This window comes from Diadema antillarum, unplaced genomic scaffold (assembly GCF_040938485.1).
Source record: "Diadema antillarum isolate AM-2024a unplaced genomic scaffold, OU_Dant_1.0 seq00000358_RagTag, whole genome shotgun sequence".
In the NCBI taxonomy this organism is placed as follows: domain Eukaryota; kingdom Metazoa; phylum Echinodermata; class Echinoidea; order Diadematoida; family Diadematidae; genus Diadema; species Diadema antillarum.
In genome coordinates, this window is record NW_027271364.1 from 569,044 (window position 1) to 591,860 (window position 22,817).

The 22,817-nt window shown below is 38.2% G+C and overlaps 1 protein-coding gene across 1 annotated transcript; it reads right to left on the reverse strand.

The window, feature by feature from the left end:
* Nucleotides 1–5,277: 5,277 nt before the first annotated feature.
* Nucleotides 5,278–21,965, reverse strand: LOC139731114 (traB domain-containing protein-like). The gene is made up of 8 exons (XM_071641994.1): nt 21,841–21,965; nt 19,574–20,304; nt 15,534–15,674; nt 13,328–13,438; nt 11,766–11,905; nt 8,831–8,997; nt 6,077–6,191; nt 5,278–5,467 (listed from the first exon to the last, which is right to left on the reverse strand). The coding sequence occupies exons 1-8, from the start codon at nt 21,884–21,886 to the stop codon at nt 5,347–5,349; spliced, it is 1,572 nt and encodes a 523-aa protein (XP_071498095.1). The 5' UTR covers nt 21,887–21,965; the 3' UTR covers nt 5,278–5,346.
* Nucleotides 21,966–22,817: the final 852 nt, after the last annotated feature.

A 22,817-nucleotide genomic window follows, 5' to 3' on the forward strand; every position in this document is an offset into this window, starting at 1 on the left:
GGACCTCTATTCAATGTCCTCACTGAAGGAAAGAGTGTTTTGCCTCTTACATTGCAAACAAACACCCACATTCTATTAGGGTTATCTTCAATATTGTACACAAAATTAAAGCAAATATGCAGAACACATGATGGACAGAACATTAGTTTCTGTATGATCCGAAGGAGATATTTTATTGATACAATTAGGGCTTTATATGTCATGCTCAGTTGAATAAGAACAAAATACAGTATGTGACTGGTCAGCCATACAGTAAGAAATTTCCAAAGAACTCCAACTTTCAAAAATAGTTCCAATAAATCTTAAATTGAATTCGTCAAACAAATAAATATACTTTGTGATATCTACATTAGATACAAGTAAACAACCATTCTCATTTGAGTTTGTTATTTGATCACAGAACTGGTTAAAAGAAAAAAAAAATGTCCTCAAAAAGCAAGGATTCATAACATGTAGTTAAGACTTAAACACTGATCACAAAATTACAAATATAACCACAACAAAGGTTTCCAATAAAATCGAGTCATTTTCAAAGAAGACATTCATATGAAGTGGATTGACAACACATTATCCCACTCTCCTATGAAATCATCTGAATCTCTACAGGCCTAAAGTTTCAATTAGAAACCGAAAGATGAATATCTACGTACAAAATAGGACACTTACTTTATTTGGCAGTCTCAATCAACATTTACAGACACACTAACTTCAAAGTGAGCACGACCACTTTTTTCTTTTCTTTTTTTCACTTGACTCAACGCACAGTATTCATTTCTGAGGTTTTGATAATATAACCTTTGCTAGTACAGTAGCAAACAATGCTACGGAAGGTCAAAGGAATTACTTTGTTCAAAGATTTGGGGAGGGGGTTGAATCTGTGCATGTGTAGGCTGCATTTAACATTTGTTCTGTCTATTTAAACAGTCATTCATCATTGTACAATGTATGTCTACGGCTTATTCATAAATTTGGAATACACGTTCAGTGAACAGTAACAAATCTGTTATATCTGTTCCTAATTACAGTACATTGTATTATGCAAATCAAACACACAAATACTAATGCATGTTAATAATTAATCATCAGCTATCATTCTATTTTATACCACAGAACAAAAATTATACTATTACATGTATACTACACAACATAATGATGGTGCTTTAAGAAATGATACATCCTGCTGGAAATGTGATCAGCAGAACTACATTTAAATTCACAGAGCAAACAAAACAATTTGATACATGTCAAGATGGAGATTTTTTTTTCTTTTTTTGGAGGGGGGGGGGGGAGGGGGTGGAAATATCATTACCTTACAAATGTCATATCTCTAGAAACAGATCATTTCTTGTTTTATCTAGTACCCTGCATCTTCTTTATCAAAAGAGCAGAAAGTGCATGGCAAAAAGACAGTTAAAGGGATCATATAGTTTTGGTTGACACCTAACTTCAGGTTTCTAACATTTTTAGATGACACAATGAGAAACCTATTATGAAATGTGAAAGCAGGAAATTCCAAGAGGAATTCAACATTTATTTGATGAAAATTGGTTTTGAAATGGCTGAGATATCTAAAACAGAGCAATCCTAATTAAAGGTGGGACCCACCTTTTATTACGATCACTTTGTTTGACTTTGGTTTTTGGATATCTCAGTCATTCTAAAACCGATTTTCATCAAATAAACTTTGAATTCCTCTTAAAAGGGTATACTCAATACTATTTCATAAGTGGTTTCTTGGTATCTTACAAAAAGTTAAAAGCCCAATCCTCATTTCCACCAATACTATACCATCCCTATAAACTTGGAAGGAAGAAAGAACACACATATATTTCCACATCAGGTTGTACGATTTGAAGTGATCTTTCTTGACATGCATTAGTGTCAACGTTCGAATCTAAATATGTGATGATATGTGATTAAAATGAATATAGGGTTTCTAACATGCACTACGGCAAATGCTATTTCCTCCTCCCCCCCCCCCCCCCCCCCCCCCCCGCCTTTAGACAGAGACCTGCCAACAGTATTACATGAACAATGTATTTTTAAAAAATGGCCCCTGATAAATCATGTCGTGGACAATGACCAACAACACACATACATTGTACACATGCATTTGGATAAGTAACATAAAGGGACAAAAACAAAAATTGATAATTTTGTGTCATATCTCATTACAATTTCCATCATGACATTGTTATAAATATTGCACATAATGACTGTGCAGCTTCTTAAAACACATTGCAGATTACAATTTAACAGTTTAACATCATGTACATAGTGTTTAATCACCATACCTTGGAGTTGCTCATTGCAGCTCAATGTAAAATGCGTGCGGGCCAAATCTATTAATTTCCAATCACCGTCAGGTTTTATGGAAAATTGAGATTCAAAAATGCTATCACCTAGCTCAGCTAGCTACATATGCACACCAAGAAGAAAAAATAAATCAGATTAAATGGACAAAGGGAGAGCTGCTTAATAGATTGATCTAAATCTACATGTAGTACCTGCTATGTAAAATTCTATAAAGTTAAAATTCATTCACAGAGCCTAAGTCTGTGCACATTCCTCAAATGTTCATCTCTTCAATTACAAATTATGTTGCTAACTCTCGAGAGCCAATTGATAAGAGCTATATATATCTAAATCTATCAAACTACAAATAAATGCCATTTCTATCAATAACAGAAGAATCAAGTAACTTTGAAAAAAAAAAAAAACTCTGACATAGAAGCAAATATTTACCTATTACTCGGGCTCCAAAAATCGAGAAGCTGAAACTCTTTTAACTCTATGGAAAGTATATTTTCTGTTTGTAAGCTTGTTGAAGTAAGACATATAACTGATGTTTTAATTGCATGTCAAAGCACCAGCATTTTTTTTTTTTTTTTACTGCTGAATAAAATGGCACATCACAGTATAAAATATGACCACCCAGCACAAAAGTCACAAAAAGTAGGCCAAAATAAGTTTCTACTTTTCTACAAAGTTAACCCGTTCCTTCCGCAATTCTCTGGGTGCCTTTAACGCCCCCAAACGAGATTCTTTTCGCCCGTCGACAGAGAGGCACACAGGTTGGTAATCCAGCTGTGTGAAGGCAGTCAAGCGGTTCATTGTGTCCCCCTTTCTACGGTCAACTACATGTGCCCGTGAACAATGGAAATATCGATCGGGTGCGAGGTGTGAATAGAGCGTGCGCTGATGAGCTCTCAGAATCTTTTGTTCTACACAAAACCAGGTACCTGAATGAGGTGACTGGGGTCAGCGAACCCGCATTTCTAACTGATCTCAGCCTTGATAATTATGTACATGTTCGTACGAGTTTACAGCAGAACAAGCAAAAAACTAAATCAGGAAAAGGTACATAATACTGTAAAACCCCCTTTTTTAAACAGCAGGAGAACAAATCCTGATAGAATAAACTGTGATCTTTTTATCAAACCCACTTTTCTGAGCATTTTAACACAAAGAAACATGAATTTAGGCCACTGGAGCAGGCACCCTTGTCTTCATTTTGGGAACCTGGTAAACCAGGTTCCCGTATATCAGTTGCTCCCACGGGAACCTGGTAAACCAGGTTCCCGTAAGGAACGGGTTAAAAAGAGAAAGCTCTAAACTTTGTAATTGGACCATCATAATATCCCATTTACAAAAAAAAAAATGATGCAAATAAAAGAGAGTTAGGAGATGCAGTTTCACAGCAAAAAGGAGTAAAGAGGATTTGAAGATGGGTCACTCAGGAATATTGTGTAGAGATATCAATGAAAACATGGCACCTGTCAAAAACAAAAATATGGTCCAGAAAATTGGTAATATCTCAATTTTGATTATGTTCTAAGCCACCATCTTTAAATTTTGAGAGTAGGCAGACAAAAACTCAAACCTGTGCAATTTGGATCAAAATTTTTCTTAAGAACTGGTGAGATTTGGATCACCTTTTTTTTTTTTACCAGGGTAATTTATGAACAAGAGCATTAAAAGAGAGTGCACTTTGCATCTTTGGTCAAATCATGATTTATTGGTGTGTGTGAATGGGCCTAGTGATACAATTTCTTCACAGTTTCTGTCGTTACAGTACATACCAAGCAATTACAGACATTTTCTTTGGAACTGTGGCCTTTGCCCAGACTACAACCACTACTATCTTCAGGTTATCTTTGCATAGTACAGTGCACTCCCATTATAATGACCATGGTTATAACGAAATTCTCCTTACAAGAAAGTAAACTAAGGTTCCGAAATCATCAGCTATACCTGGTTTATTTTTATATTCTTTTACTGTTTGGCTAAAACGAAATTTCAAAATGCTAGTCTGGAGGACTTTGCAATAACGGGAGTGTCCTGAAGGGGGTGGGTACACAGAGTCTCCAGGGATAACATTATTTGTTTGTTTCTGACAACAACAACAACAAAAATTCTATAACTTTTCACATTACGTGATCCAACGGCTTTGAACCGAGACAAACTTTGGACGGTGCTCTGATAAACTCATACGTGTTGCATGGTCTACAGGTAGGATGGCCACACAAAATCCTCCGGGGAGTTTTAGAAATACACTGAGCTGAGATTTCCAGGTGTGGGAATAAAGAGATGGTCATGAAGAAAGTATGATGCTGTTTGCCATCCTCTGAGATGGAGGCAGAAACTGGGGCACAACATGTCACATGGTAAAATGTGTACAGAGGAGAAATATATCAACAGGGGGAAAAAAAAGTTATATTTTTTACTTTAATACTACATTTACTTGTGACATTCATGACATTCACTACACCACATACCATTATAAAAATATCTATAATGCTTGTTCATTTGAATATGTTAGGAGTTTCCAATACTAAAATAATGCACATATAAGAAAATAGAAACAATTTCATGTGTACCTTCTCGTGCAATACACAATTCAATATCAGCTTTTAGTTATCATTTATTCATTACTCACAACAGAGCCTACACAAAAAGACTATTTGAAATAACACTTAGGTTTTGCTTCTAGCAGGCACTAGAAATTTGTGACGAAATTGCTATCGGGAATATATGATCACACTTTCTATGTGAATACAGCCAGCACTGTGATAGTGTTTCGCAGACTGAGGCTACCTGTGCACTATGAGATGATATTGTCAACGGTTCCACAACCCTTGAGTCTCTACATAGAGTACCAAAGTGTGATGTCATAGCCATTCATCGCCATGGAAACTGGTTCTAAACAACCTCACCTGGCCCAAGTGTTAATGCATGCACTTGGTTCCAACCCAAGCTGTAACAAGAGACCTGTGACATCATCACTTTGATACTCCATTGTATTTGGCGTAGCCAATAGTCACCCTACAAGACGACCCAGCTTGGTTACCATAACGACAGGTAGGTCCACTTGGAGAAGCGGTAGCAACCCCAGGCAAGGAGGCTGAACAGAGAGGCCCGGAAACCCCACTTCAAGAGGCGCCCAGCAATCGATGGACCTGGAATACTAGAGGGAGGCACACACACACACACAGGAAATCATTAATACATGCAGGCATGAATCACATTGACCAAAAAAAACTTTATGAATTGGACTGTCACTTGTTGCAATGTGATAACCGAGCTATGGACTGAAATTTCAAGTTTCTTTTTCTTCAAAAGAGCCAATTCTGTCTAAAGTGCACCACACGGAAGTAGGAAGTTGGCCCCTGTGAACAGGGGGTCTCTTGTAGACCAATGTGAGCCACCTCTTTATACTGAGTATACCAAAACACAAAGCTTGGGCACGTTTTGTTTTGGTTGGCCTTTATATTTTCCTTGTATTTCTTTGCTTGCATATTTGTTTGTTTGTCATATACACATACAAACATATCGTGGCACACTACAACAACAACAAAAGAGAGAGAGAGAGAGAGAAAAAAAAAAAAAAGAATGCAAAAAAAAAAAGTAAAGGCAACTCCCACGATAATGAAGTCCTGGGTACTGGCAGTTTTCTTTCGTTCAAAATTTTGTTATAGCTGAACCCAGGGACCTGAATTTTAATTTGTGTATCCAAAATTTCATTATTACCTCATTCATTATAAGAGGAGTGCACTGTACATGAAACTGAACTTACGTGATGATTTCTTTGAGAGCCTCTGCGGTGACTGAAGTCTCCCAGCTATCTACAATGCCTTTGACGTGTCCCATACCAACCACACCCACTACAACTGGAGCTGGATACACAAAGCCTGCAGAGACACCAGGTTGGAAGGAAAGGTATTCTCTCAGATAGGCTGTTTGACATGGATCACGGGCTGTACACGTATGCTGCACAATTTGTGACTTCTACTACACTACATTACAATCCACAGCTCTCACCTTAAAACACACACTGGCACACTTTGCTTTTCATATCAGACAGAGAGGGAAGAACAGAGCCTCCCCCCTCCAGTAATTTGTGACCCGCTACAACAAAATGATCCTAAAGTCGGGCGAGGTCGATTATTTGAAAATTGCATGATATAATCCCCTAATCTTTCTGCTCTAAATTGATATATAACACATTTTATAAAGATAATCGGCTGCGGAGATATCGATGTTTAAAAGAGAGCATGTCGAGACGTCTGGAAAATCACTGTTTCGAGAAAAGCGCCCTAAAAGTCTTCCTTTTGACGCAATCGCGATCAAGGGACACGCAAGTCAGTTTTCACCTCTGGACAATAGAAGGTAAGCCCTAGCAACCCCCGAAGAGTTCATTCAAGCACATCAGCGTCGGCGGTCTTCTCACCAACCAATCAGTGACCAGGATGTGAGAAGCGGCTGAGCATAGCCCACCCCGCCCGCACGCACCAGTTGACTGGGCAGTGTGCGAGCTTCACGCTTCGGTTAGCAGCAAGCAGCAAACTGACCAATGAGATCACTCTGGTCGTTGTTAGGGGCGGAACCTATCTGAGGCGCTCAATCCAAATTTTCGAACCAGTTTCTGCTTCGTTGAAACGCCAAAAAACATGGCTCAGAAAAACGCTATTTTTTAATCTTTCCTTTGATAATTTTGCTTCAAAATTTCCACAGATGATAGAAGACATGTTAGACTCCAGTAATATATCAAAATCAGAAAATCGTAAGTTTTGACCAATTCTAATGCTCTGACTTCAAACTCGATTTTCACGGCTTCGACCATGCGCGACTTTAGGACCTTTTTGTTGTAGCGGGTCACATTTTATTTATTTGATTCTATCTTATTCAGTCTTATTTCAACAGGGTAGCCCCATCAGTAGGCAGGTACTGTTCTTCCTGGGGGCCCTGCACATACAGTCATAACAGAAGCCTGATCAGATGCTGTGCATGACTTCAGTTTACAAACAATGACATTTACACAAAGTACCGCATACGTGGACAGGTATATGTAGTTCTTCCACTGAACTTGAATACATGCAATCACACAATAACTATACAATGACATTTATAAATACACTTATCAGACAATAACTATACACAGCTGAGTCGCTGTATAGATAGCGCACGGCGTCTGGTCGGCCTAATCAGACAAAGGATAATACCATGGCGGGCCAATGTATCTAACCAAAAATATTAAAGAAAACCTTTGAACAATAAAACAATGTCACTCAATGTGATCAATACATTACCCAAAACTAAGGGAGCCAGCTCAATCCGCAACATTTGTGGAAGTTTCATATTGAAAAAAATGCCACCACTATGGTAACGGGCCGCTCAACATTATTAAACCAAAATGGCTCATGGCTCATAACTGGGGTGGAGAGCCATCACCCCCTTCACTTGAGTGTACAAGAATCGTTTAGAAAGTCAAGCCTTTCCAACTTTCATTGCCTGCATGGGATTGGGATATGCTTGAACATTAAGGTATAGTGCATTCTGTTTCATGTGACATGCAAACATGACAAGGTGCATAACTAGGTTTTGTCTACTGAAAGCACACATTCACCATTCATACACACAAACACACACATACAGGCACAAAGTGACCACAAAATCTGGTGCTGCATTACAACAATCTGCAATATCATATTTCATCTTTTATATCAGTATTATGATGAATCATGATTGAATTCTCTTTCATGGTGTCTTTCAGAATCTGTCACCATGCCTTATACACATCTCTCAAAGGAACATAATCAAACATACGAGAAGGAAAGCAAACCTGTATCGAGCATCATATCAAACAAAGGAGTATGTGGTGTAGGTGAGAGGAATGGCATACGGTACTAGCACCATTGATCTCGGACTTTCCCAAACACTTTTAGTGAGGTATAACAGACAAACAAATTTTTATGCTTTCACGTTTTCTTGTAATCACTTTGTTAAGTCATAAAAAACCAGTGTGCTGCATGAAATTCAGAATCCACTGCACTGATTGACAACAATTGCAAAGAAACTTTCCTGTGAATGGAAAGTCCCTTATATAGAAGGAAAAGTCTCATCCACCACACTAAGTAGCTTATACGTGTACGTCCCTCTGTGCCACAGAATAGGGCACCAGATCGATGGTGCATTACAACTGCTGTACTTATTATAATTATTATTATTATCATTATTATTATTATTATCATCATTATTATCATTATTATTATTATTATTATTTTCATTTTTATCATCATTATTACTCACCTCTACTTCTTACTATCGCTATAAGTTTGCACACCATTGTACATTTGACATAATAACATAATGACATGATTGTGCATTTGACATAATGACATGAAATCAACACAGCTCCAAAGAAGTCACTTGCGTGTGCGAGATTTATATGTAAGTAGTTGAGACAAAAAAAAGGAAGAAACTCACATAATTTTTTGGGCTATTGGACAAAAGTTGCCATCAAAGGGCGCATCATCTGTTGCTTGCTTACCATCATTGCTGGGTGGCTGGGTCTGACTGCATGCCTTGAGAGACTGGGAGAGATACATATCCCTCTCAAAGACGAAGACCTGGCTGAGGGCGGGGAAGTCCCCTGTCATCTCCCCCAGCATCTCCTCCAGGAGGTCCTTCTGCTTAAACTTCTCCACCTCCTCTTTCCTGGATGACAATAAACAGAGAGAGAGAGTGAGGGAGGGTACAAGGATATAACATTTCATGAGTTCAGATGAGCATGTCTATAATTATGATGTTTCAATCACAATAAAGATGTACCAGGGCAATTATTCCTCTGAGGACAATTACCCCCCCCCCCCCCCCCCCCCCCCCCCCCCCCCCCCCCCGGCTAAAGTAAATACTGGCTCGTGATAAGGTTTAGAGTAAAGATTAGGTGTTGGGTTAGGGTTAGGATTAGGTTCAGGATCAGGATTAGGATTAGGGCTAGGATTAGGGCTAGGGTCAGGGGAAGGGTCTGAGGTAATTGCCCTAGACTCCAACAAAGAGCATACTTACATTGTCGTATGGATGATCATTTTCTACTAGACTTGAAAACCATTTGGAAGGTAATGGAATCAGGTAGTGACTAGCTAATTCTTTCTGGAAAAGTATGCCATCAATAGTGATGATAAAAATCTAGCCTTTTGACCCCGTAAGGTAAACTTTTAGTGCCTTTATTTACACTTTTTATGTGAATATAATTCCCCAAGCCTATAAACACAACTCATAGGGAACACGTGTTGTACTCATGTATAATCACTCCCCTTTGTGTTCATGTACTGAGAACGAAATGATAAGATAATTAATACAATTATGGTATTTTACATACAAAGTCATGTCCTATGTTTAAACAATGAAACTTAACAATGTTCACAAATACATCCACACACAAACACACACACACACACACACACACAAAATACTGTCCATCAAATCTACACATTGTGTGTACAATAAGAAGAGAGTATCATAAATAACTATCTCTGAATTGGGCAATATCAAATGAAAATAACAGAGGCGGATCCAGGGAGGAGCGCAACCCAACGCCTCCCTTTATTTTTCTTTGAAACAAAAGAAATAAAAAGAAAACTAGATATATCGCTACGGCTACTGATATGCCTCCGCCATAATGCATGGTTCTCCTAATAGGTCTATAGTACAATGTCTTGACAATGTGTGATGACAGTTTCACACAATTGGCAAAATATTAAAATGACAGGTTTGACACAAATGTGCTGAATGTTCACTTTCCTAGAACTAGGTTCAATTGGATGAATGATTAAAATGTCAGAGTGCAGGTATTTGGGGAACTGATGATTTTTACTTGACTTTTGACCCTTTTATACATATATTGTAAGTTTATGCATTGAGTAATTTTCAAGGTATTGAGAAAAAGTATAATTTCAGTATCAAATGGGAAAATAGCATTATCTAAACCTGGCCTTTGACCTTTGACCTCACAGTTCCAAAGAGAATCACTGTTAGGTTGAACATGCACAAATATGTAAGTTTCATGATGATACCTTGAGTTACTTTCGAGATATGGAGGAAAAAGTGCAATTTAGCACTTTCACTTGACCTTTTACCTTTTGACCTTTGACCTTTTGGCAAGAAACTTCCCCAAAAATATATATTGGGTAATACATGCCATACATCAAGTTTAAAAAAAAACAACCTTCAAGCATATTGCATTTTAAGGAAAGTAGTGATATTTTGAGGAGTTGACCTTGACCTTTGACCCCCTGACCTTTGACCCATGACCCCCAACTTCCCTAGATAATCACTGCCCATCAGTACAAGCATATATACTAAGTTCCATGAAGATACCTTAACCATTTGCAAGATATGGAGAAAAACATGAAATTTCAATTTTTTTTTCACAAAATAACCTGCGACCTTTGACCTTTGACCCTGTGACCCTAAAATCCACACAAAGTATTATCCCCCAAGGATATACCCTCATACCAAGTTTGATGTAAAACCACCACACGGTTCTTGAGATATCGACAAAAACAAAACGGGACGGACGGACGTACGGACGTACGTACGGAAGTACGGACGGACGACCCGAAAACATAATGCCTCCGGCCACTTCGTTGCGGAGGCATAAAAATGGGGGAGGGGTGCGTGCGCCCCCCCCCCCCTTTAATTTTGTAAGCGCGGAATTCCTGTATCCGCCCCTGAACAATGACATCATTACATACATTTCAGTATATCTACAAATCAATTTGTGTATGAAGAATTGTCTTGGGCTCCGAAGACTTGATAAGATTCTCTTCTGGATTCTAGGATGTTTAGAAAAGAATATTAACCATCCATAATTTGTAGACCTGTCACTCGGGTAACTTTACCATGCGCTGTTAATCATAGAAGACATTTAATATTTCATGCACGGAAAAGTGAATTGATGTCACGCACAAAGACCAAGTGACTAGTCTGTCAATCTGAGCTCATCTGAGTGGGAATGGATTTCTAAGCATATCAATCGTTATGAATTTATAGACAGCCGGGCAGGCAAGAAAGAAGCTGTACTAAAGGTTTCTGCAATGTCCAGAAGACACTTATAGCCTGCTTACAAGAAAATGGAACCTTCATCACTGGCACTGACCCCTCTTTCATTTCTTATTTACAAACTGCTGCCAATATAAGGCATGGTGTTTCAGAATGGTTTCTGTGAGAATATGCCTCTTACAATGCTCATTACATCTCTGTGAAGAAGTCCAATTTAGTTGCATTTTAGCAGCGATTTAACTGTGTTGTACTGAACACTGCAAAATCTTCCGTGCAACGGGGGAACCCCCAACACCCCCCCCCCCATACCCAACCCCCAGGGCGTATACCCACTGATAATTCATCCGCTTTTGGCCCACAAGCGTGAGGAAATTCCTGGTGAGAACGCTTGGCCTCGTGAGGTTTGACACAAACTGGCTTACGTGATGGGCTCTTTGCTGGTGAGGAGGTACCAGGCCAGCCGTAGCTTCTGCCAGGGTGAGAGGGAGGCCATGGCTCTCTTCAGAGTTATCTGGATGGGCCGGTCACCCAGGTGAATCTTGCAGCCAGGTACTGTGTGGGCCTGTAAGCCACAGAGAGGGGATTAATGGAGCATATGACATACAATTTTTTTTTTCTTCTAAATTTACATTTTTTTTAAAATTTCTAAATTTCCCATTTCTATTTACCAATTTACATTTGCCAGATACTGAGTGGGCCTGTGAGTCACAGAGAGGGGAATGATAGACCACATACAGATTTTTTTTTCCAACATTTCCAAAAAATACATCCAATTTCTATTTACCAATCTTTATTTATCAGGTACTGTGTGGGCCTGTGAGCAACAGAGAGGGGATTAATTGACCACATACAGACTTTTTGTTGCAAAATTTCCAAGTGATATATCCAATTTCTATTGAGAAGAAGAGAATTTGAAAGAGAGTACAATCAGTTTCCACAATTGCCAACAGAAGAGATAATAAAAAGACAATGAACATGCTGACATAGTACTTGTAGCTTATCAGCATACCTCAGCAACAGAAATCATAAAATCAATGCATCTAGAGAATTTAATAACGAGATACATTTCCCTGAGCAAATAGCACTCCCTGACTATCACAAGTGAAAGACAGACGTTTCTGTATATACAGTACCTATTCCGTAATTCAGGATTATAATGTTTTATGAAATTAGAGTGAGAACCACAGCGATGAAATCGAAGGACATTTCTGTATATGCCTATTCTGTAATTCGGGATTATACCTTTTTATAAAATTAGATTGAGAACCACAGCGATGAAATCGAAGGACGTTTCTGTATATGCTTACTCTGTAATTCGGGATTATAATGTTTTACAAAAATAAAGTGAGAACCACAGCGATGAAATTGGAATTTGAAATCATCCTGTTCAAATGAAAAATCAGTGGCTTCCCACCTTAAAGACCATCTTCCTATACAGAGTGTCTGTATTTAGGGAGACAGTATTTTCTATACCATAAACAATATTTTCTTATAGTTGTAAATCTTGCACATTTCTTGTGAGACTCATGAAAATGAAAACAATGTGAAATATACTGCATGTTATGTACTTACAAAATACAGTATGCACATTATCATATTATCATATTTCAAAGAGGTAGCAATAGCAATGTATCTACTCATAAAAGCTGAAAACAAAAATGTGATAGTTGAAATTGACTTGAATTGAAAATTGGATTTAAAAAAAACAACAACAAAACATCACATGAGACTGAAGCATACCAGCACATCTTGTAGGACATCATTAAATTCACGTACAATCAGGCATAAGAGGAAAAGGAGTACTTTCTTCTCAGATACAAATCATTCTACAATACTCAAAAACTTATCCAAGTTGCTGTGAATATACAGTACATGTATCGAGCACATAATACAACAGAATTTCATTACATGCGTGAACAGTGCTGCTAAATATATGGGTGACGAGGTTCAAGATCATGGGGGTGAGCTAGAAAACACTCTTTACCTCTCTGACAGCTCTCCTGAATTCTCCCCCAGGCGCCATGCCAAGCTCCTTGGTGAGATGCGCCGACAGGTTGAGCAGCAGGGCTTGCATTACACCACCAATCACTCCATTCTTACAAAGAAAAGTGCATAAATATGCTGTCAGTAATACCAACTGAATTTTGGAATATAAACAACCTAGTATAACCTATATAGCGAATGGAGCAGTCACTGAGATAGGGGAGGTAACATTTTACACCACCAATTACTACATTCTTACCAAGAATGACACATAAAGACAGAATGAAAAGTGCATAACCCAAATACTCACTACTACCAACTGAAACTTGGAAGATACAGTAAAGCTAACAGAGCAGTAACAGGGATAGGATATTTGCATTCTTTAACTTTTTCTTTGTAGGGGTCACTTACAATATGAGACATTCAGGGCAGTTGCCCAAGTTTTTCTTAAGTATCTCTATAGACATGTTCCCTTTGGCAATGGTTGAAGATGAATTTAATTATGATCACTTGTTCACGCTGATACAACAACTGCATACACCATATGTTTTGTTTTTATTTTTAAGAATTTCACAAATCGGGTGTTATTCGTGAATTTAACAACATGCAGTTCTAAACTCTGATCTCAACATCAATGCCACATGCACAGGCACTATTGATTGCAGATTTAACCAGAAGTCCTGATTTTGAAAAAAAAAAGAACTTGCTAAATATATGGCATATGCAGTAATACAAGTGTACACGTGCATGGCTTTATAATTCATTTTCTTCTAGTGTTTGTTTTTGTTGTTGTTGTTGCAAAGAGGCTTTTACAATGTATTTCCCACTTAAACAGCAGGATGATGCGGCTTGAATCACTTCTACAGGATGCGAGATCCCATTTGATTTCCTGTCACCCACACAGAGCTACACCAGATTAAATGCTCCTCCGACTTCTATATCACTCCTTTACTGCAGTGTCATGCTGTGTCATGTGTTTTCACAGACAGGTACTGAGACATGAAGCAATGGTAATTCTAGAATGTTTTTTTCTGCTGTGTTTAAGAACAATCAATTACATTACATACAAAAAGGACTGATTTTCAAAATGTGTGTAGCAGCCATCTTTTGTAATCTAAGTTTTCTAGATGTTCGATAAAATAATGCCTAGCATCAAACTTTCATGAGGGTAGTTGACAAAGTGATTCCAGAATTCCTTATTATTTATCCGAGTGCTACACATGACTGTTGGTTCCTTTTGCACCATACATAGTAAAGGCTCATCTGATCAGGTACAACGTAAATACTATACGTTGTACAGGACTGTATGTGGAGTGATAAGTCAACCATACAGTTGTACGACTACAAACTGTGATTAGATGCTACATTACCACAAGTTTTGTTTGAAACTTTTCCACCATTCTACCAGAGACCAAAATGTGAATGCAGACACACAAAGACATTGCTCTGTCCCTCTAGTTGAAATGCATGACACATACTGGTACTACAAGTACATTGGATTGTAAGTGTATTGTTATCCAGTGCATCTCTTTGTGTCATCAAAAGAATTCTAGAAAACTCCTGAGATAACCATGATCGTCACTTTGTCAGTGACATTATTTTCAAAGTTAACAATCATTCTGTGTAAAGGAGGTGAATATAATGTGATACCCATGTGATGCATGCAATATCAAAAAGATCTCATCTCTAGGAAATAATATTCCATTGCAACAAATAGTTGAAATACTTAGAATTATTGAATGATAGATACACTTACAAATCTCACATTTAAAGAATTGATATCATGAATTGTCTTACAGATCCAATGAATCATAGATCTTGATAACATCTGTTCACAATGACATACCCTTTGCTCAGTATGTGCCACAAGAAATGGAAAACTGTGGAACCATTTAATGATGTGGAACTGGCGTACACGGTACATGTTTGTTATGTCTATGAGATGAGGGATGAATGGAAACCACCAAACTCTTGGTGAAAGTGTATGAATTATTTTCTGCTATTTAAGAACCTACAAGTTGTATAATCGTTTCAAAAATCATTTACCTTGCTCTTATTCCCATATGTTCAATTATCACAAAACTACAATAACAAGGTTTATATTATCCATGCCTTTTTTTTCTCTCTCTCATGCTTATCTAAACTGAGTAAAAAGCAACATTAGTGATGTCATAGACAAACAGAGAAAGCTGTGTCCACAAATTTACCTGTTTAATCGACTGCCTTAGTTTTGCGAGGTTGAAATTCTTGGCTTCGTCGAGCAACGTCTCTTCATCCAACTCAAGAATGCTTAGACGCCCTCTGCAGAGTTCCAACATGACAATGTCAGGTTGTACTGCCTGTATTGTCTGATGAATGAAAGTCAAGGAGGGGAAATTATGCACTCTTACAACTACTGTACATTCAGGCGAGTGTACAGAACATCAACCTGTCTTAGTGAACACCTGCTATAAGCGGCCACTGCGAACATTCCCTCAAAATGTCACATGTACATGTATTAATACCTTGCTTAACAGCAGCCATCTGTCTCATGGCAGCTAACAGCAATCTAATTTGCCTCCTGTGGGCAATTTTTCAGTGCATACACTAGCAGCTACAGACATCAGGGGGCCTGTTTCATAAAACTTAATATCAGTGACAACTGCCACATTTCTATGACAAATTTGCTCTCAGCCAATCAGATGCAAGGATTTCAGTAGCTTGTCACAACTATAACAACTTGTCACTGATAACAAGTTTTATGAAATGGGGCCCTGGTCAAGCCTGTTGGCCAGCATAGCAACTAGGAACCACTACTCTTTCGGCTAGAATTTCTGTGTCTCACACACAATAATAACCTTGTGTAATAGCTTGTAGGGTCAACCAAATTTAACTTGCATAACATTTGGTACAAACCATACGCATAAAAAGTCTATGTACACATTACAAACAGCAATACTAGTTATCATACACTTGAGGGATGAAATGTTAAAAATTGGCTACCAAACCTGTCAGTATACAGCTGGCCTCAAGTGACAGCCATATTTTAAGTGTATAAATGTTGTGCTACAAGTCATCCAGATGCAGCTTAGTTTTGAGTTTTGTCCATATTTGTTAATGTCAAACACGAATCTTATCCAGTTTCATATTTTCAAAATTGTATATGATTGCTTCTGATGGTCTAGGTGTTGGGAAAGTTTTTCAAAGCTTGTCTTTATACCTGAATGTATTATCAGGTAATTAGTCCTAAGAGGTGCTACACTTGCTAGTCCTACACCTCCTTAATTCCTAATCTCAGCCAGTGACACATCTTCCAAACCCCGAAACTCTTTAAAGGGATAGTACAGTATTGGTGGAAATGAGAATTGGGCTTTTAACTTTTTGCGAGATACAAAGAAAACACTTATGAGATAGTACAGAGCATACCATTTTAAGAGGAATTCAAAGTTTATTTGATGAAAATCAGGTTTGGAATGACTAAAACATCCAAAAACAAAGTAAAACAAAGCGATCGTAATAAAGTGTGGGTCCCACACTTTATTAGAATCGCTCTTTTTTTGGATATCTCAGCCATTTCATAACCAATTTTCATCAAATAAACGTTGAATTCCTCATAGAATTACATGCTCTTTCATATTTTATAAGAGGTTTCTCATTATCTCACCAAAAAAATGTTTGAAACCTGAAATTAGGTCTCAACCTAAACTGTACGATCCCTTTAAAGACAACCATATTGTATATTAAAGGCACCAAATTTTACGGTAATAACGAGCTTTTGAGCTTTGGAATCCATTGCTTTCATATTTTTCAAATCTTACATTTACAGTAGTTGATGAATCATAAAAAAACAGTGATTACAAATTTGACCCAAGTCGTGGTAGACTACAAATTACTAGCTTACACAGTATAAGACTTTTTTTTTTGTTTTTTTTTCCTCCCCCAAAAATTGACTCATACAGAAACTGTATGTTTATGCAAAGAAGTCACCAGTATGAATCAATGACCAATCACACATATATGTAATTTGTTCCCATCAACACGGTACTGTAAAATTACAGGTTGATTGTATACTCACTGCACAATAAACACATAACATGACAAAGTGTGCAGATTTTCTTTGCTCCTCTTTCGAATAAAACATCTGTCATAGCTTATTATGCAATATGTACAACGTACATAATCCATAGCAAAACATTGCAGATTAAAAAAAAAAAATATATAATTATCAACTAGAAATGTCATTATGGCGACTGGTATGATTCCGCCATAATGCATGGTTCTCCTAATAGGTCTATAGTACATGAATATGTGGACAATGTGTGATGACAGTTTCACATTATTGGCAAAATATTACAATGATATGTTTGTCACAAATGTGTTGAATGTTCACCTTCCTTGACCTACTATGTAGGTTTAACTGGATGAATAGGAGAGCATACGTACCCTTTGTACATGTATTTGGAGATTTTAGGACTTTTACTTGACTTTGACCCTTAAAGGACAAGTTCACCTTCATAAACACTGTAAGGATTGAGAAAATGCAACAATATTAGCAGAACACATCAGCGAAAGTTTGAGGAAAATTGGACAATCGATGCAAAAGTTATGAATTCTTTAAATTTTTGTGTTGGAACCGCTGGATGAGGAGACTACTACAGCTTGTGAGTCATACAGGTGTATGCGTACAACAGTATAAAGAAAATGTTAAAGAAAATTCAACATATTTTCACTTTTTTCGCATAATAAAAGAGCACTTGACTTGCCTCTTTCTAAAGGCAGGGGGAATAATATTACCCATAACATTTGTCGGTAACGAGTCAGGGGAATGTGTACTTTTTTCAAAAGATGGAATTTTTTGAAATTCTCTTTATATATTTTCCTTATATTGTTGTACGCATGTGACATCTAAGTTATTCCTACACTGCAGTAGTCCTCTCATCCAGCGGGTACTGCACAAAAACTTCAAAAATTCATAACTTTTGAACAGATTGTCTGATTTTCCTCAAACTTTCAATGATGTGTTCTACTAATATTGCTACATTCTCTCAATCCTTATGTTTATGAAGGTGAACTTGTCCTTTAAGTTGATGCATTGAGTAATTTTCAAGGTATGGAGAAAAAGTACAATTTCCGTATTGAATAGTAAATTGTTACCATTTTCACCTGGCCTTTGACCCTTGACCTTGACCCTATGACCCTAAAATTCATAAGAGAATCACTGTCACGCAGAACATGCATTTACCTAAATACAATGTATGTACTAAGTTTCAAGATACATTGTAACTTGAGCCGCTTCCGAGATATGGAAGAAGAAGTAAAGTTCAGCACTTTCACTTGATCTTTGACCTTTTACCTTTTTGGCAAAAAAAAAAAAAAAAACTTCCCAGAGAATCTCTATTGGGTAATACATGTACAATTGTATACACCAACTTAAAAAAAAAAAATCCTGCAGGCATTGCATAATTTCTGAATGACGGATAAAGTTGAATTTTGAAGAGTGACCTTGACCTTTGACCCCCTGACCTTTGACCCCATAAACCCCAAATTCCCTAGATAATCACTGCCAGTCAGTACACGTATATGCATGTTCCATGAAGATACCTTGAACCATTTCCAAGATATGGAGAAAAAAATTAAAATTTTAACATTTTACTTGACCTTTTGACCTTTGACCTTTGACCTCATGAGCTGAAACTCTCACCAGAGAATCTCAATTGTGTAGTACATGTATACATTAAGTTTCAAGAAAATATCTTCAGGCATTGCATAGTTATGGGGGAAATAGTGAAAGTTTGAGCATGTGACCTTGACCTTTTGACCTTTGACCTTGAACATGTGCACTCAAAAGTTAAAAAGGCACAACTTCACCCCCTCATACACATACACACCAAGTTTCATTAGGATACCTCAAAAGGTTTTTTAGTTACGCTGTCCACAAAATCGATTACAGACAGAAGGACGTAAGGACGGACAACCCGAAAACATAATGCCTCCGGCACCACTTCGTGGCGGAGGCATAAAAAAATAATGCCACGGAGGCATAAAAAAATAATGCCACATTTCAGCTTTCAACGACAATTCTTTTTGTTTTTATTTTTTTTTAAGGAGTGGAAATACTACGCTGCATTATAGATGCTGATGGATTCAAAGACATACATGTAATGTACATGTACACATACATCGTGCTTCAAATCTGGCTCACAGGCAATGGCATGTGTACATGTACCATCCACCACAGTTTGACCATTTATGCCTAAAGTGCACTGACCTTCGCCACATCATTCTGGCTGTTTTCGCTGAAGTGCGCTGTGCCAACGATGTATATTTGGGCCCCTGACGGTGTGGTCAGCTTTGTGACTGTCTCTGGAAGATCCTCTGTTTCATGCTCCTGCCTGCACAATGTCCTCATTCTCAGGAGTTCCACTTCATCCATGCTCTCCTCAACATCCGACTCCTGGTTGCTACTGAGGTCGTACTCTCCATCTGACAACCCTTCCTTATCCCGGTATCGACCTGCATCCTCATCGTCGTCCTCCCTGTCCGTGTTGATGTGGTAACTGCCAAGCTCGCTCTCACTATCGTCACAGTGGTCCCTGCTCCCAATCTGCTCCAGTAGCTCATTTTGGGCATCCTGGTCGCCGCCGGCAACAGGGTCCGCATCCCCCGCCCCGTCTTCAGCAGGTCTGCTGTCAGCGTTGGCGATCTGGCGGTACGTGCCCTGCTCCAGCATGGCATTCTCATCCTCCAGGTCGGCAGTGTTTGGCGAGTAGCTGCCGGTATCACTGATGCTGTCTCCCTGGCTCTCCTTATCACTGTTCACCTGGTAACTGCCCTCGTGGGCACCACCTTCCCCATCGCTGGCATCCAAATTGTTCACATTATAGTCTACACTCTCCTCTACGCTCTTGGTGGGCACTGTACCGCTAGTGTCTGTATCGTTTCTGACTGTTACTTCATGGTCGCCATTGATTGAAGGCACATGCACATCATTGATGTTGCCTGGTATGTAGGGTAATGACAGTAAAGAAATGGATTAGTAGAAATATTTTAATATTTGACAGTGAGCTGCAATAGCTGATTTTGTCCACTTCAGATGAACACTGTGCTCCTTTGGACATACTGTGTACTCTGTCTGCCTCTAAATAAATACAATTTATTACATGCAATATATGCCAAAGTAAGCAGGGGTAGAAAGATCGAAAAGAGTACATCGTAATTATTTTAATTTCTTGTATTCCGTGCACTCCCATTGTAACAAACATGGTTATAATGAAATTCCGGTTTCAACAAGTAAACAAACAAACCCAACAAGCTACAATTTGTGCTTTACTTGCATCTGATATCTACATGTAGTCACTCCTCCATGACTTGATCTTCACCAAAATATAGTTCCCAGACCCATTCAAATTCCACATCACTGTCTTAAACACAGCACAGACAAAACTGATGAAAAAAATCAACACATAACACATTCAAATATCAAAAACACAAATGTAAACAGAATACAGAAGAGCATAACTATGATCAATCTTCAATACACTACATACATTGTAGACAGTTACAGATTGGGCTGCCTGGATTTCGCATTGAAAGAGTCAAGGAAAAATGATCCCGGATGCTATATTCTAGCAAAGAGACTTTTCCCTGCAAGTCAGTTAGTGATAATAATCAACACAGCAGATTACAAATAGATATCCAGGCATCGTCTATGCACCCCTTAGATAAATCTACAGATGTAAAATCAAAATAGAAACCTTGATTGAACGGCTTGTAGCCATGTCATACGATCATAATGTATCATGTAGCAATGCAACATGAAAAATAGACTCGAGTAAACATAGTGTACACTGTAAATTACAATACAGTTGTGTCTGCATTTATGTTGTATTAGAAAATTCTATACTTAGCATCTCAACATCACTCTCACACATGTTGTATGATGTAGCTCATCATCAGTCAATCAAATGTTGAGCAAGCAGGTGAAGACAATAATTGGAAAAAGCAGGTGAACATGTGATTCCGTGTGCAGCCTAAGTTACATTGTACCTCCCAACTGCAACACTTTGAAGACTACAGACAGTGCAAGCATGTCACTAAATAACATAACCAGGCCAGGTGCTGACTTTTACAGCCCCGTAATTATAAGGTTTTGCCCATGGCATAACAGCCGTATCAACAGCTGCAAATGTCTAAATTTAATTTCCAACAACGGAGTGAGATATTACAATGTATATCCAGCTACAAACCTCTCTACCCGGCCCTGCAAATCATTTGATCTTATCTCACCATACCACCAGACTGGTGGTGGCACCGGTACCATACCATGGGTCCATAAACTTATTTTTACTGATCACTGCACTGGCACTGCACTGCTGATGGAACGTATTCACACGTATGACTCCATGAGTACATCGAAACCTATGTGTGGGGCTTCACCCTGAGTTCCGCCGCAGAATGAAGGAGTAAAATAATATCATTCACTGATAAACGACCATATCTAAAAATATTCTTGACACAAGACAATCTCAGAATTACCCGATGTTTCCAATAAAACAGGTTTTCCACTCGCATCTTCCTCCATTTTCTCTAAATATCTGTAATACTCTCCTTCAAGTATCACAGCTGGTTGCAGAACACAAGATTTTCCACACGTTACACAGGATGCGCCAAACCTTCAATTCAATTCGTGATGCATGTGTGTGTCGTGTGTGTTACGTGGTGCAAGCGTACCGGCGCGGTACGGTGTACGACGAGTGTTACACACAGAACTCTGTGTTACATCGGCCAAATTCAGAGAACCGGTTTTAAAACCGCAACCGGTTTCCTATAATATCCAGAGTACTGCATACCACTGACCTCTACTACAGTAGAGGTCACTAGGGCTTCGGGATAAACTCAGTAATACTATTATGACGCATTTTGTTACTCAAGGTTTTACTACTGAGTCTACAGGTACTCAGTCGTGTATTGCACTACTTTTGTGGTCATGATCCAATAAAATATACTAATACTGATACCAATACTAATGATTATCATAAGAAATATATACTACTACTACTACTACTACTACTACTACTACATGTACTACTACTCTACTACTACTACTACTACTACACACTACTCATAATGATAAAGAAATGGTTACTGAATTTAAAAGCACACACGTTTTCAGTAGTTTTGAATTAGTCGATATAATTTCTTCGTCTGATTGAGTCTGCCTCCTTCAATAGGCTGACGATTCTTGCAGACTGTGCTATTTACAATATAATACAGTTTATTTACAGATATTTACAAGCACGTAGAAAATTTGAAAAAAAAAACAACTAGCCACTGTGATCAACCGTTAGTCGGTTTCGGAATGATCCCACAGATGGCGCTGAAAAAATTTCTGACGACAGGGAATTCCAGTTCCTCACAGTTCTTGGAAATAACGAATGGCGATGCGATTCAGTTCTCGAGTATGGTACCTGATAGGAATGCATGTGGTTGCGAGGCTCTCGTCAATTGAGTAA

Bases quoted from the DNA above. Each gene is read 5' to 3' on its own strand.
- LOC139731114 (XM_071641994.1), bottom strand. From the start codon at position 21,886: ATGGAGGAAGATGCGAGTGGAAAACCTGTTTTATTGGAAACATCGG. The intron at 20,305-21,840 runs GTAATTCTGAGA...CCTACATACCAG, and splicing joins TGTTTTATTGGAAACATCGG to GCAACATCAATGATGTGCAT. The intron at 11,906-13,327 runs GTAAAGAGTGTT...TGTGGCTTACAG, and splicing joins TCAGGAGAGCTGTCAGAGAG to GCCCACACAGTACCTGGCTG.